This window comes from Entelurus aequoreus, linkage group LG22 (genome assembly GCF_033978785.1).
Source record: "Entelurus aequoreus isolate RoL-2023_Sb linkage group LG22, RoL_Eaeq_v1.1, whole genome shotgun sequence".
NCBI lineage: Eukaryota > Metazoa > Chordata > Actinopteri > Syngnathiformes > Syngnathidae > Entelurus > Entelurus aequoreus.
Window position 1 is genome coordinate 45,212,284 of NC_084752.1, and position 17,581 is coordinate 45,229,864.

At 39.9% G+C, this 17,581-nt stretch overlaps 1 protein-coding gene across 2 annotated transcripts in view; it reads left to right on the top strand.

Annotated features, from left to right (window-relative positions):
* Positions 1–2,564: 2,564 nt before the first annotated feature.
* LOC133639826 (guanine nucleotide-binding protein subunit alpha-12-like) overlaps positions 2,565–17,581 on the top strand; it is a 61,763-nt gene continuing 46,746 nt past the window's right edge. For both annotated transcript variants that reach the window (XM_062033462.1, XM_062033463.1), the window contains exon 1: positions 2,565–3,263. In XM_062033462.1, coding sequence (XP_061889446.1) covers positions 2,946–3,263 — 318 coding nt within the window. In that variant the 5' untranslated portion in view covers positions 2,565–2,945. The remainder of the gene's footprint in view (positions 3,264–17,581) is intronic.

The window sequence follows — 17,581 nt, forward strand, 5'->3', positions numbered from 1 at the left end:
CCTACTGAAAGCCACTACTAGCGACCACGCAGTCTGATAGTTTATATATCAATGATGAAATCTTAACATTGCAACACATGCCGCATACGTCTTTGTATGATGACGTATGCGAGTGACGTCGATGGTTGAAACGGAAGTATTGGGACACCATTGTATCCAATACAACAAGCTCTGTTTTCATCTCAAAATTCCACAGTATTCTGGACATCTGTGTTGGTGAATCTTTTGCAATTTGTTTAATGAACAATGAAGACTGCAAAGAAGAAAGTTGTAGGTGGGATCGGTGTATTAGCGGCCGGCTGCAGCAACACAACCAGGAGGACTTTGAGATGGATAGCAGACGCGCTAGCCGACGCTAGCCGCCGACCGCATCGATGATCGGGTGAAAACCTTTGTCGCGCCGTCGATCGCTGGAACGCAGGTGAGCACGGGTGTTGATGAGCAGATGAGGGCTGGCTGGCGTAGGTGGAGAGCTAATGTTTTTAGCATAGCTCAGTGAGGTCCCGTTGCTAAGTTAGCTTCAATGGCGTCGTTAGCAACAGCATTGTTAAGCTTCGCCAGGCTGGAAAGCATTAACCGTGTAGTTACATGTCCATGGTTTAATAGTATTTGTTACAATATGATTGTTACGTTGATACTCCAGCATATTAATATATGTTGCAGGGGGGAACGTTTAGAGTGAGACACACTGTACAGGAAGTAAGCGGGCTAGTGTGAGTGAGTCACCTGGAATTGTACCTGCACGGAAGTTGCCAATAAAGTACAAGTGAGCAACTATGCTGCTCTAACCGTCCACTCTTTATGGTTGGGAATATAACGGACTAGAGTGAAACATGGTGGCAGCGGTAGTTAAACTTTGAGACCGCCACGAACGTGAAGAGGCGTCGCTAACGGCTAACAGCTAGCGGGACCGGAGCTGACAGAAACCACGGCATCGAGTGATGTGAGTGAAACGGAAATGGAGCAACTGAGACGTCCGCCGATACTTCGTTTGGACTCTGCTAACTTGGCGAAGTCGTGGAAATGTTGGAAAGAGGAGTTTACTCTTTACATGGAACTGACGATGCCGGAAGCAGAGGAGGTTATGAAGGTGAAACTTTTCTACTACCTAATCGGCGAAAGTGGAAGGGCTATCATTCCAGTCGGGGGTTTATTTCTTTTGTTTCTACCTGCAGTTAAGCACTATGCTATCACGTTAGCTCCGTAGCTAAAGTGCTTCGCCGATGTATTGTCGTGGAGATAAAAGTCACTGTGAATGTCCATTTCGCGTTCTCGACTCTCATTTTCAAGAGGATATAGTATCCCAGGTGGTTTAAAATACAAATCCGTGATCCACAATAGAAAAAGGAGAAAGTGTGGAATCCAATGAACCCTTGTACCTAAGTTACAGTCATAGCGAAAAAAAGATGCGTCCTGCACTGCACTCTAGTCCATCACTCTAACGTTCCTCATCCACAAATCTTTCATCCTGGCTCAAATTAATGGGGTAATCGTCGCTTTCTCGGTCCGAATCGCTCTCGCTGCTGGTGTAAACAATGGGGAAATGTGAGGAGCCTTTCAACCTGTGACGTCACGCTACTTCCGGTACAGGAAAGGCTTTTTTTTTATCAGCGACCAAAAGTTGCGAACTTTATCGTCGATGTTCTCTACTAAATCCTTTCAGCAAAAATATGGCAATATCGCGAAATGATCAAGTATGACTAGGGATGTCCGATAATGGCTTTTTGCCGATATCTGATATTCCGATATTGTCCAACTCTTTAATTACCGATATCAACCGATACCGATATCAACCGATACATGCAGTCGTGGAATTAACACATTATTATGCCTAATTTGGACAACCATGTATGGTGAAGATAAGGTACTTTTTAAAAAAATAAAATAAAATAAGATAACTAAATTAAAAACATTTTCTTGAATAAAAAAGAAAGTAAAACAATATAAAAACAGTTACATAGCAACTAGTAATTAATGAAAATGAGTAAAATTAAGTGTTAAAGGTTAGTACTATTAGTGGAGCAGCAGCACGCACAATCATGTGTGCTTACGGACTGTATCCCTTGCAGACTGTATTGATATATATTGATATATAATGTAGGAACCAGAATATTGATAACAGAAAGAAATGGGGGGAGGGAGGTTTGTTTGGGTTGGTGCACTAATTGTAAGTGTATCTTGTGTTTTTTATGTTGATTTAATAAAAAACAAAACAAAACAAAAAAACAACCGATACAGATAATAAAAAACCGATACCGATAATTTCCGATATTACATTTTAACGCATTTATCGGCCGATATTATCGGACATCCCTAAGTATGACACATAAAATGGATCTGCTATCCCCGTTTAAATAAAAAAAATCATTTCATTAGGCCTTTAAGTCGGGGTCCACGTTACTCAATTCATGGTAATTCACTGGTCTATATTGTGCGAATAAATAAATAAAATTTAAAAAAAAAAAATAATTCAGTGACTTTTAGGACAGCCAATAGCTGCTTTCCTTACTGAGGCGTTGGCAAGTCCGTCCCCTCCCCAAGGAGGTGTCGCCCCCTCCCGGCTGTCCAAAGCAAGTTTACCCCCTGGCAGCCTGGCTGTTGTGTTTGGGAAAGTCTGGAAGAGTTCTCACCGTGTCGGACTTCCCAGCTCTCCTTTAAGGACTTCCCAGCTCTCCTTTAACGGCTTCTCCTCGTCTTTGACTCCCATTCGGACCGTTGGTGGATTTAATACTGACTTCTCGGGATTTGACTGACTTTTCCGGTCGTTCATGGCGCATTTCACCCCGGACGTGGTCTTGTCCTGCGGTCCCAGGCCAGCAGCATCGTCTCCTTAATTGTCGCTTGGCTGCTGAAAAAAAGGCGATAAATGAGCTTGTGAAGTCGCTCCATGTAGGCCTAAGTAACAAGGGGCCTATGGTGAACTTCTGCTGCTGCTCAAGCCAACTATGTCGGGAGTGGTCCGCACCCTGAGCCGCTGCCTGCTGCCGGCCGAGGCCAGCCGGGAGCCGGGCGGCAGTAAGGAGAGGAGCCGGGGCAGGGACGCGGCGCAGGAGCGGGAGGCGCGTCGTCGGAGCCGGGAGATCGACGCCATGTTAGCCCGGGAAAGGAGAGCTGTGAGGCGGCTGGTGAAAATCCTCTTGCTCGGGGCGGGAGAAAGCGGGAAGTCGACTTTTCTCAAGCAGATGCGCATCATTAACGGACAGGAGTTTGACCAAAAAGCACTTCTGGACTTCCGGGACACTATTTATGAAAATATATTGAAGGTAAGACGCAAGTTTATTGGGAATGAAAGTTTGAGGGCACATTTGTATGCCTACGAAATGATTGGGTTGTAGCCAAGTTTCTTAGGCTATGGCTACACTTAGTCGTTGAACCCCTTAAAGCAGACCTGGGAAAACTAAGGCCCGGGGGCCGCATGCGGCCCGTTAAAGGCCTACTGAAATGATTTTTTAAAATTTAAACGAGAATAGCAGATCCATTCTATGTGTCATACTTGATCATTTCGCGATATTGCCATATTTTTGCTGAAAGGATTTAGTAGAGAAAATCGACGATAAAGTTTGCAACTTTTGCTGGCTGATAAAAAAAGCCTTGCCTGTACCGGAAGTAGCGTGACGTCACAGGAGCTAGTATTCCTCACAATTCCCCGTTGTTTACAATGGAGCGAGAGAGATTCGGAGCGACAAAACGACGATTACCCGATTAATTTGAGCGAGGATGAAAGATTCGTAGATGAGGAACGTGAGAGTGAATGACTAGAGAGACAGTGATGGACGTATCTTTTTTCACTCTGACCGTAACTTAGGTACAAGCTGGCTCATTGGATTCCACACTCTCTCCTTTTTCTATTGTGGATCACGGATTTGTATTTTAAACCACCTCGGATACTATATCCTCTTGAAAATGAGAGTCGAGCACGCGAAATGGACATTTAAAGTGACTTTTATCTCCACGACAATACATCGGTGACACACTTAACTACTGAGCTAACGTGATAGCATCGTTCTCAAATGAAGATAGAAACAAAAGAAATAAACCCCTGACTGGAAGGATAGACAGAAGATCAACAATACCTACTGAAATGAATTTTTTTTATTTAAACGGGGATAGCAGATCCATTCTATGTGTCATACTTGATCATTTCGCGATATTGCCATATTTTTGCTGAAAGGATTTAGTAGAGAAAATCGACGATAAAGTTCTCAACTTTTGCTGGCTGATAAAAAAGCCTTGCCTGTACCGGAAGTAGCGTGACGTCACAGGAGCTAGTATTCCTCACAATTCCCCGTTGTTTACAATGGAGCGAGAGAGATTCGGAGCGACAAAGCGACGATTACCCCATTAATTTGAGCGAGGATGAAAGATTCGTAGATGAGGAACGTTACAGTGAAGGACTAGAGAGGCAGTGATGGACGTATCTTTTTTCGCTCTGACCGTAACTTAGGTACAAGCTGGCTCATTGGATTCCACACTCTCTCCTTTTTCTATTGTGGATCACGGATTTGTATTTTAAACCACCTCGGATACTATATCCTCTTGAAAATGAGAGTCGAGCACGCGAAATGGACATTTAAAGTGACTTTTATCTCCACGACAATACATCGGTGACACACTTAACTACTGAGCTAACGTGATAGCATCGTTCTCAAATGAAGATAGAAACAAAAGAAATAAACCCCTGACTGGAAGGATAGACAGAAGATCAACAATACCTACTGAAATGAATTTTTTTTATTTAAACGGGGATAGCAGATCCATTCTATGTGTCATACTTGATCATTTCGCGATATTGCCATATTTTTGCTGAAAGGATTTAGTAGAGAAAATCGACGATAAAGTTCTCAACTTTTGCTGGCTGATAAAAAAGCCTTGCCTGTACCGGAAGTAGCGTGACGTCACAGGAGCTAGTATTCCTCACAATTCCCCGTTGTTTACAATGGAGCGAGAGAGATTCGGAGCGACAAAGCGACGATTACCCCATTAATTTGAGCGAGGATGAAAGATTCGTAGATGAGGAACGTTACAGTGAAGGACTAGAGAGGCAGTGATGGACGTATCTTTTTTCGCTCTGACCGTAACTTAGGTACAAGCTGGCTCATTGGATTCCACACTCTCTCCTTTTTCTATTGTGGATCACGGATTTGTATTTTAAACCACCTCGGATACTATATCCTCTTGAAAATGAGAGTCGAGCACGCGAAATGGACATTCGCAGTGTCTTTTATCTCCACGACAATACATCGGTGACACACTTAGCTACTGAGCTAACGTGATAGCATCGTTCTCAAATGAACAAAGAAACAAAAGAAATAAACCCCTGACTGGAAGGATAGACAGAAGATCAACAATACTATTAAACCATGTACATGTAACTACACGGTTAAAAATTCTCAGCCTGGTAAGGCTTAACAATGCTGTTGCTAACGACGCTAAGGCTAATTTAGCAACTTAGCAACCGGACCTCACAGAACTATGATAAAAACATTAGCGCTCCACCTACGCCAGCCAGCCCTCATCTTCCCATCAACAGCCGTGCTCACCTGCGTTCCAGCGATCGACGGCGCGACGAAGGACTTCATCCGTGGGTTTGGCGGCAAGCATCGGCTAGGCGTAGTAAGTAGTCCTTGTTGTGTTGCTGTAAGTATTGTACTTAGCCGCTAAGACACCGATCGATCCCACCTACAACGTTCTTCTTTGCAGCCTCCATTGTTCATTAAACAAATTGCAAAAGATTCACCAACACAGATGTCCAGAATACTGTGGAATTTTGTCGAAGAAAACAAGAGGTTTTTGTATCGGGTCGATGGGGTACAACCACTTCTGTGGATTTTGTGACGTCACGCGCATAAATCATATCCAAAGGAGTTTTTCAACCGGAAGTGTGGCGGGAAATTTAAAATGTCACTTTATAAGTTAACCCGGCCGTATTGGCATGTGTTGCAATGTTAAGATTTCATCATTGATATATAAACTACCAGACTGCGTGGTCGCTAGTAGTGGCTTTCAGTAGGCCTTTAAGCTTTTCAATCTGGCCCGCCGGACATTCCCAAATCATTTTTTTTTATCTCTTTAAGATGTAAAGTGTAGCTGCCATTATGATGTGCACTCATGTTTTATAATGACCGGAAGTCTTCAACTATACAAAGTATTTAAATCAGGGGTGTCCAAAGTGCGGCCCGGGGGCCATTTGTGGCCCGCAGGTCATTTTCTAACGGCACATTTTAAAAATACGATTGAAAACAATGAAAAACATGATAAGTGGTATAAAAGAGCAAACAGGTGAAATGTAACAAGAAAATGTCGCAATGTATACTCTAATAACACAAAGCTGCCATGCAGGCTGTTTCTTTCTTCAATGTCATTATGAATTAATGACCTATTCAAGGCTCCAATTATGTCACATCTGAGATATTTTGGGGGAAAATGTTGCATATTTTGTGTTTGCCATATAAAAAACTGAGCTGTTTTTTATAAAGAAGGGCCTAAAACGAACAAACGAAAAACACAGACAACAATAAAACGTATAATTGACGGATAGATCTGAAGTTGATCTCGAGATTATTGTGTTAAAAGTAAACAGTAAAAAAAAATAGAATTTATTTTTTAACACTAATTATTTGGATCCCCAATAATTTTAGTGTGATTTGTTTTTAAGTGTCATTGCTCAAAAAATAATAATGAATTCAAATCAATGTTGTTAGGAGTTATTGACCTTTTTAAGGCTCCAATTATTATATAATCTCAAATATTCCACTTAAAAATGTTATTGTGTGAACATATTGCATATTTAGTATTTTTTCCATAAAAAAACAGGGTTCTCTTTGACAAAAAGAGCATACGACTTAAATCTTTAAAACCGTTATATTGACAGATAGACCTAATGTTGATCTAGAGATTTAAAACTTGAATGATAATAAAAATAATAATACTGAATAATGACACATTTTTAATATTTTTTGGACCGAAACCCTTTGGGGTCCCCGGGATCAAGCCTGAGTGGAGGCCTAAATGTATATTTTTTATACATATATTGTATTGGTTTTTAAAATAAAAAATATCAAAATGGCCCCCGCTTGCTTTGATTTTTCAGAATGCGGCCCTCGGTGGAAAAAGTTTGGACACCCCTGATTTAACGGGGGCGTGGTTACGAGGGGAGGAGTATATTTACAGCTAGAATTCACTGAAAGTCAAGTATTTCATATATATATATATATATATACATATAAAGAAATACTTGACTTTCAGTGAATTCTAGCTATATATATATGTATAAATATATATATATATATATATATATATATATATATATATATATTTACCTATCAAATACACAGTAATGAAAACACAGTTATTCTACTAACTGTACTGTGCTTGCTGCTTACTAAAAAAAAAAAAATAACACTTACTTTTCACCATTTGAGTAGCCTTTGTTCTGCCATTTGAGTACTGGCGAGCGATCTCTGAATCCGGCAACATATCCTTCACGGATTTGTTGAAGACATCCGCAAATGAGAACGGGATGTTGCTTCCAGCTATCATCATAGCCATCTTTGTCTCGCCATATGTTACACCATCGGGTCTCCATTTAGCGAGGTGGCCCATAATACTGGGCTGGGACCGGTGCTGCGCTGCCGCCGCCTTGTGCTTCGCTGACCGTTCATGAGTGACTATATCCGTTCGGCCACCGTGTTCAACGGAGAAGTCTGTTCTACAAAATTTACAGGCAGCATACCCCTTCCCCTTTTGAACTGTCCTGGATAAACTGAAATTCTTGTTTCCATTCGTTTTGGAACTTACAAGCGTATTTCTTCATCTTACTCGTCGTCGTCGTCGCCATGGCTGTATCTTCCTCGTTCTTCTGCTTTGTCTCCTTGTTGTGGGCGCAGTTGTGCACTCTCTAAAAGACGTAGATTTTATGACGTGATTGGGCCGGCACGCTGTTTATATCGTGGAAAAGCGGACGTGAAAACAGGCTGTCGTCACTCAGGTCCGCATGGAAATCGGGAGAATATTTATCCTGGGAGGTTTTCGGGAGAGACGCTGAAATTCGTGAGTCTCCCGGAAAATTCGGGAGGGTTGTCAAGTATGGATACAACACTTCTCAGATGGCAGGAGAACTTTCCAATGTCAGCTGTGATTCTACTTATTGAAAAACTTTGTCCATTTGTCGAAGGAGAGACAACGAGAATGCGGGCTCCCGTGGATGTGATAAAAAAAGGTAGCGGGTGCGTTGTATTACCTGGTCGTCGAGGGAAAACTACGGAAAACATGGAACGCTTTTGGACTGGCAAAGCAGACTGTATCAGTTATTGTCCGCCATGTATGTCGCGGACTCAACGTCTAGGTCCAGAGTACATAAAGTCACCAAAAAGGAGTTGACAATGAAGGTGAAGGCAAAAGAGTGAGGAGTGTCCTGACCAGATATCTAGATCCCTAGATTGATTGTTGTCAAATGTACTTTGTCACATTGTGTACTTTAGTGTCTAATAAATATTTGATTAATTTATGATGTCTCAGGTGTGATTGACTACAATAGGGACCCACAGCACACTGGATTCCAGTACATTGAAATACCACAACACTGGATATTGTTCAGATAAGTTACATTTAAGACCTTGCACACAAAACGGGGCCTTAACCATAGGGTCGGGGCCCATTGTTGGGACGCGAGCGCCTCTTAGGCCCCTTCTACACTAACAAGGTTATCCAGGGCAAATCACACCTAACCTTATCCTTGTCCACACACACACAATTGTCGTTTAAGACTCCCTCCCCCCCCACTGTCTGCCGGTGGAACGTGACCTAATATGCAAGCGCGGAAAGTGCGCACGTCAAAGTCACCTCCAGTGTTGCTTTGTGTGCAAGTTCCTAAATGTAACTTATCTGAACAATATCCAGTGTTGTGGTATTTCAATGAACTGGAATCCGGTGTGCTGTGGGGCCCTATGGTAGTCAATCACACCTGAGACATCTTTATTGGACACGAAAGTCTAATATTAACATTTGTTTTCTTATATCATCAGAATTAGAATCACAATCAGCTATAACGCAAGAAATTTGACTTGGTAGACTGCGCTTTCAATGCAGTTTCAATTGTTGTTGCTCATTGTCAAATGTATCACAGGCTTTATTTTATTCTTCCCTCCCTGAATGTTGCAATTTGGTTTGCCAAATATGTAAACAGTCCTTTAAATTAGATTGGGGGAAAAATAACTAGGTGTTTTGTTGATATTCTTCACAATTAAGTCACACTAAAGAAAGTACAATATATATATATATATATATACACATGAAGTGCACATACATGCAGAGGTGGGTAGAGTAGCCAGAAATTGTACTCAAGTAAGAGTACTGTTACTTTAGAGATGTATTACTCAAGTAAAAGTAAGGAGTAGTCACCCAAATATTTACTTGAGTAAAAGTAAAAAGTATGTTGTGAAAAAAACTACTCAAGTACTGAGTAACTGATGAGTAACCTGTTCGTTTAATGATGACGGCAACAAATAATGCACAAAAACATAAAAATAGCAATGAGCAAATTCAGAGCCAGGAATATCTCTTAAGCAACTAAAACAATAATATATATTAAATAATAAGACATTAACATAAAAAAAATTAAGGCAAATTGAGCCACAATAATTTAACAGCACCATAGGCTCAGTAGGCAGAGATTACGAAGGAAAATAACAAGTTAGCCTTTACGCAAACCCTAAACTGATAGGTGTGGGCTGCACCTGGGAACACACTGTGCACTTCTGATTGGTGTTTGTATGCATTCGTGTGTGTGTGTGTGTGTGTCTTTGTCTGTCTGCCTATGAGGCTGAAGTGTGTTAATAAATGTCCCCACATGATGTACATTTGACAGTGATTCATAGCAGGGAAGCTAACATCAGCCTACGGTGACAGCCAAAATATCTACTAACGTTACTTACCGCCATGTGCTTCCTCAAATTTGACGTTGAGTTCATGTAAGCTTAAGCTTGTTGCCGCTGAAACTTTATGTGCAGTTAATCACGTGACCGCCTGGTTCTGTTTGATTGGTGAAACTGAGTCAAACGTCACCAGTGACTGCATTTGATTGGTGAAACGCAGGCATGCGATAGATCCTACTTTGAAGGTCTGTCTGACAAAGCAAAACAAACAAAGCGTGCATTAACAGATGGATAAAAATCAGTAGCGAGTAGCGAGCTGAATGTAGATAAATGGAGCGGAGTAAAAGTAGCGTTTCTTCTCTATAAATATACTCAAGTAAAAGTAAAAGTATGTTGCATTAAAACTACTCTTAGAAGTACAATTTATCCCAAAAGTTACTTAAGTAGATGTAACGGAGTAAATGTAGCGTGTTACTACCCACCTCTGCATACATGTAGGAATCACGTTAGATTAATAATATAATTTGGAATAAACTGAAAATAGCAATACAATTATGCAGGATGTAGGTGGCGCTGTAATGCCACTAGCTTAATGCTAACGTACAATGGACTAGCTAACAGACAGACTAACTTAAATTAGCATGGCCAATCACAGTCCCATATACTGTATATGAACAATCCTTCACACTAGCATTCATATCTATGAACAAATTGCAGTCTCCAATGAAGCTAGCATACATATTTTTGGAATCTGGAGTGTCCGGAGAATACCGGAATGCACACGCCACACAGCGATGTCTAAATGGAGGTTCCAAGATGCACACGGCATAAAGTTAGACGTTATCGTCAAAAGATTTAGGGTACTTTACACTGGCTTGAAGAAGAAATGCATTAATTAACTTCAAATATCTTTCTCTTCAATTTGTTTCAACAGTACAATTCTGGCAACTCATCTGCTATTTGTACGTACAATTTGACGGATAACTTGCTTTGAAATCAAATGCCAAACAGATATTGAAAGTATTTATTTATATTTTCACCAAAAACATGTTTGGAGTGTATTGTACCGTAATATTTGTTGCCTCGTTAGATAATATTCCAGTTTAAAAGACATGCAATAGTGGTACATGTATTTTTTCTGTCAAAATGGAAAAAAACAAATCTATTTAGTAAGTAAAGATGTGGTAATTTTTTGATGCTTATTGTTTCCAGGCTTTTGTGGACCATATAGAATGATGTGGCGGGCCAGATCTGGCCCCCGGGCCTTTAATTTGACACCTGTGTATTAGAGCTAATTTGATTATAAGGACAATATTCAAGTGAAACAAAAATAGGGACAAACAGCATGTAAATATTTTCGTATTTGTCAATAAGTTAATAAGAATAATTGTGTTAACTTCCTTTAATATTGACTTTTTCCTCCCACTGTGGCTTCACACATAGAGGTCTGTTGACACAGTGCATATTTTTATCCTAAAGTGCGGGTGTGTGCGTGTGTGTGCGTGTGTGTGCGTGTGTGTGTGTGTGTGTGTGTGTGTAACTGTCCCTTTGTTTTCTGCAATGGCTGGGCCTCCTTCACCAGCTAACAATACCAGACTATTCCCGAGGGATGAGAACATCCGTTCCGAGGGCCACACAGCCCACCGCGGCATAATAAGAGGGTCCAGTTAAAGCAGCAGACCAGTACAATACCCCCAACCATTGCTATCATTCTCTGGGACAATTCCCTGAAAAACACTACACAAAGCAATGTCTGCAACGCAGTTCAAAGTTCCTCAACATGGTGAAATAAAGCGCAATTATGGCTTCAGTTTCACTCTGCAGCGCAGTTTTGTTCAGTTGTCGGACTTTTTAATGTCAATGTGAACAGCTCAGTCCCGAATTTTTCAAATCAGATCCAGGCGGCTATCGTATGTGGATATAAATCGGACATGTATCGAATGCAGCGCCACAATTCTTTGCCAAAACAGACGGTTGCAAAATGAATAGTTGACAAATGAGCAGTAAACAGAGCAGACCTCGAAGCCAAAATGCTTGCCCTCTTCCTTCCTAATCTTCCAAGCGCAATAATTCCATTCAGAAAATGTTGACTTTGATTGCACAAAATCTTTGAAATTGCCACAAATGCGCCACAACCGAGACCTACTAGACTTGAAGCCATATTTACTTCCGTAAACACTGCAGCACGTGTGACGTCATGTCTCCATGCGGGTCGGGTTGCGTTCACATAAGACATCGCATTTTTTTCTGCAACATGAACAGTTACATAAAAAGATCGGATTGGACAAAACAAATTCTGAATTGGACATCCTACCCTGCAGTGTGAACATAGCCTTATTATTATTATGCAATAATAAGATATAAAATAATATACTATAACGCCACTGACAGCCAGATGGCAATTGGCGAATTGTTAGCTGACAATTGGCGAGTTAAATGCTAGCTGACAACTACAAGTTTGTCGCTAACTGACAACTAGAGCGCAAATTGCTAGCTGGCAGCTGGCGCAGTAATCGATGGTAGGCATTTAGAGCGCTAATCGCAAGGTATCTTAAATGTTAACATGACTATATTAATATCAGATTTATTCATGTTTTTATTTTCAAACTACAAGGTACGGTGAGTAGGGTGTTCATGCTACTGTTATTTATAAACTACACTACAGCGTTGGATCAATGTTAATATGTATTAAAAGACATTTAAATTTGTGGAAAAATTGTGTGGGTAATGTAACTTTAAAAGAAAAAAAAGTATAATACATTGATAAGTCGGTATTGTCAAAACACACACACACACACACACACACACAGAATAGACAGACAGGCACCAATGCGGAGGTATCATAAGATTAAACCAGTGTTTCCCACACATTCATTTATTTTCTTCTCAGGCAAATCATATAGTTGATGTAGATGCCCATATAGGCTGTTCAGATTTACTTTACAAAAGAGAAGTGTAGGATACTTCTCTTGTTGCCTTATTTGTATTTGACCACTACTGTTTTCTGTTTATTTGTTACTGACTGTGGCAGGACACCTCTGCCTCTGTTTCACTTTATGTTGCTGGTAAATAATATGGTTGTAGTAGTAGGCTAAAGTAAAATTATTTAGTATGCACTAATTAAAGGGGCCGAGCTTTAAGAGACATTTTAGCTTTTATATTTTATAAGATATATTTTTTGTAAGAACCACAATTAATAAATATATTTCAGTGAATAACTTATTGTTCAAATCTGTATATAAATATGTACATAAAGTGTTGTAATTATATTGTAAAATGGATGGATGGACGTTTAAAACAAAACTGTTATTATTAATTAGTAAGTATACATTTTTTGAGCCTTTTTAGAGAAAATCATATCATTGTAGTAAATTATGCAAATTACTCGATAATGTCATGTTGACCACGCCCATAGCCACACCCCCACCGCCACAGGTATCTTGGCAGTTTATGGGAAACACTGTAAACATATGATTTTATTAAATAACCAACATTTTTAGAGTTAACTAAATATATAATTCTACACATTGAGTCTATTAGAGTGCTAAAGTTGCTGAGTTCATCAATAATCAATATACCAGTGTGCAGCTTTTTAAACATCACAAAATGCTTTTCTTTTAGAGGAAGTTGGATTTTGTGTTTTGTTGTTTGTTTTCTTTGCTGCTATTTTAACTGTTTTTAAATACATAAACAAGGGTTTTTTGATTGTTTTTTTTTTTTTTTAGCACTTTGCCTTTTCTTTTTAATAATAATTTAAATGTTTGTAACAGCTGAATGAGCAGCACAGTTACAGTATAACAATATTTATGAAGGAATTGGCCATCTTTGTTGTTAGTAAGCACATGCCTAAAATAACTTAAGCTGCGTTTAAAAGTCCATGGCAAAATTAGAGCAATTAAATATGTGTACTCTTCATTATCCGACTAGTCGACTAATAGTTAAGATTAGGGATGTCCGATAATGGGTTTTTGCCGATATCCGATATTCCGATATTGTCCAACTCTTTAATTACCGATACCGATATCAACCGATACCGATATCAACCGATACCGATATCAACCGATATATACAGTCGTGAAATTAACACATTATTATGCCTAATTTGGACAACCATGTATGGTGAAGATAAGGTACTTTTTAAAAAATTTATAAAATAAAATAAGATAAATACATTAAAAACATTTTCTTGAATAAAAAAGAAAGTAAAACAATATAAAAACAGTTACATTGAAACAAGTAATTAATGAAAATTAGTAAAATTAACTGTTAAAGGTTAGTACTATTAGTGGACCAGCAGCTCTCACAATTATGTGTGCTTACGGACTGTATCCCTTGCAGACTGTATTGATATATATTGATATATAATGTAGGAACCAGAATATTAATAACAGAAAGAAACAGCCCTTTTGTGTGAATGAGTGTAAATGGGGGAGGGAGGTTTTTTGGGTTGGTGCACTAATTGTAAATGTATCTTGTGTTTTTTATGTTGATTTAATAAAAAAAAAACAAAAAAAAAACGATACCGATAATTTCCAATATTACATTTTAACGCATTTATCGGCCGATAATATCGGCAAGCCGATGTTATCGGACATCTCTAGTTAAGATAGTTGTTGACAAATCGACTATCAAAGTAATCGCGATTCCTATTTGTTCCAATGCTAAATTGATTCATAATTGTAAAAAATCAATCTTTGGGGGGAAAAATTTTAATTTTTAAAACAAATAGTTTTTCCAAAAATAAATGTTTTAAAAGGCATTTTGCAGCCATCTCCATGCAACCAGAAGGAGCTTATCTAACCTGAAAAGTTTCATTATATTTACCCATAACGACTCTGCTGCTAGCTCCATGGACTTGACTCTCACATTACCAGGAATGTAATAATTCAGTAACTGTACCCACTTAGCATCCATTACAGAGGCGGTCTCCCCATCTGCGGCCCCCTCCCTTCTCATAGTGTTCTTTTGGAGTTTTTCCTTGCCCAGATGCAGTTGACTTATTTACAAAGTAAACACATCTGCTTTCACATGGCACTGTCAATCATTTCATCATTCTGCCCTCGCTACTCGTTCCCAGCGTGTGCAGCTCCACAGATAGTTAACAAGTTTTAGTTGATGATTGATGTTCCTTCTTTTGAATTATTTCGCTTCCTCAATTTTATTTCTTAATACGTCTTGCTTTATTTAGGCTTGTAAGGCTGAAAATATAAACATTACAAAAGTATAACGTCCATTGTGTATGTTACATAAACAAAATAGAAGGTTTAGTGTTAATAATACACACAGCAAACATTGCACACATGTGGTTTAACACAATTAAACCTAAGGTGTAGCTTTATCACTCTCTGCTGGTCAAATTCAGCGCTACATGTATTTAACCAGTTTTGATCGGCAGAGTTAAACAGCCAAAAACAACACCACCACCACCACGAATACAAAAGACATCAAAGTCAGCAATTTCCATACAGTCATACTTTGCTGTCCAGTCGCTGTTAAAGTCCGATTTTCGCGATTTATTTTATCTTCTTCTACTCACCCAATGTGTCATTGGGACACATTGGCTTTGCTGTTTCCCCCTGCGGGGTGGCAGAAGTACTGCTGACATGAGCAAGCCTAGTCTGAATGGTTTCATCAAGCCTATTTGGGTGATGCTCGGCGGGCCAAATTAAGTTAAAGTGATTGTCACACACACACTAGGTGTGGTGCTGCATTTGACCCATGCCCTTGTTCACCCCCTGGGAGGTGAGGGGAGCAGTGAACAGCAGTGGTGGCTGCGCTTGGTAATCATTTTTGGTGATTTAACTCCCAATTCCAACCCTTGATGCTGAGTGTCATTGCAGGGAGTTAATGGCTCCCATTTTTATAGTCTTTGGTATGACTCGGCCGGGGTTTGAACCCACGACCTACCCATCTCAGGGCGGGCACTCTAACCACAAGGCCACTGAGCAGCTTTGGCGGGCCAGATGTGGCCCTCAGGCCACCAGTTAATAGGGCTATCTTAAAGGTTCTTTGTCTTGCATGTTTTTTTATGAATACAGTTTGACTATTAGACATTTCTACAGTAATACAAAAAAAATAGTTAAGTCTATACCAATTGGAGATAATGTCCTATGTCTCAAGCTCGATACCTATTACTTATTTGTATATATATTATTTTGAAAATGTAAATTTAAAGGCCTACTGAAAGCCACTACTAGCGACCACGCAGTCTGATAGTTTATATATCAATGATGAAATCTTAACATTGCAACACATGCCAATACGGCCGGGTTAACTTATAAAGTGACATTTTAAATTTCCAGCTAAACTTCCGGTTGAAAACTCCTTTGGATATGATGTATGCACGTGACGTAGCCAGTAGAACAGAGGTATGGCTCCCCCATTGAGGCCAATACAAAAAGCTCTGTTTTCATTTCATAATTCCACAGTATTCTGGACATCTGTGTTGGTGAATCTTTTGCAATTTGTTTAATGAACAATGGAGATTGCAAATAAGAAAGTTGTAGGTGGGATCAGTGTATTAGCGGCTGGCTGTAGCAACACAACAAGGAGGACTTACTTGGATAGCAGACGCGCTAGCTGATGCTAGCCGCCAACCGCATCTGTGATCGGGTGAAGTCCTTCGTCGCGCCGTCGATCGCTGCTCATCAACGAGTGTTGATGAGCAGATGAGGGCTGGCTGGCGTAGGTGGAGCGCTAATGTTTTTAGCATAGCTCTGTGAGGTCCGGTTGCTAAGTTAGCTTCAAAGCATTGTTAAGCTTTGCCAGGCTGAGAATTATTAACCATGTAGTTACATGTCCATGGTTTAATAGTATTGTTGATCTTCTGTCTATCCTTCCAGTCAGGGATTTATTTATTTTGTTTCTATCTGCATTTGAGCCAGATGCTATCACATTAGCTCAGTAGCTAAAGAGCTTCGCCGATGTATTGTCGTGGAGATAAAAGTCACTGTGAATGTCCATTTCGCGTTCTCGACTCTCATTTTCAAGAGGGTATAGTATCCGAGGTGGTTTGAAATACAAATCCGTGATCTACAATTGAAAAAGGAGAGCGTGTGGAATCCAATGAGCCAGCTTGTACCTAAGTTACGGTCAGAGCGAAAAAAGATATGTCTTTCACTGCATTCTAGTCCGTCACTCTAACGTTCCTCATCCACGAATCTTTCATCCTCGCTCAAATTAATGGGGTAATCGTCGCTTTCTCGGTCCGAATCGCTCTAGCTGCGTTGAAAACAATAGGAAAATATGAGGAGGTGAACAACTGACTACGTCACTCTACTTCCGGTAGGGGCAAGGCTTTTTTTTATCAGAGACCAAAAGTTGCGAACTTTATCATCGTTGTTCTCTACTAAATCCTTTCAGCAAAAATATGGCAATATCGCGAAATGATCAAGTATGACACATAGAATGGATCTGCTATCCCCGTTTAAATAAAAACATTTCATTTCAGTAGGCCTTTAACCGTAGTGTGTGCCAACTTTCTTAGTGGCCGCTTTTGTGGCAGCTTCTTTATCGATGCAGAAGTCTTTGTAGGCTTTCAAAACACTCGTCATAGCGATTCTGATGTTTTAGCTGGCTGATAAGGTTTGATGTTTTGAAGTTTGATGGGGTTTTTTTTCTCTTCTTGCGGAATGTTTGCAGAACATCCGGTGCAAATAGCAGTGAAGGAGTCCCACATGATTGACGCCGTGTTTGTTTACAGTGAGCTC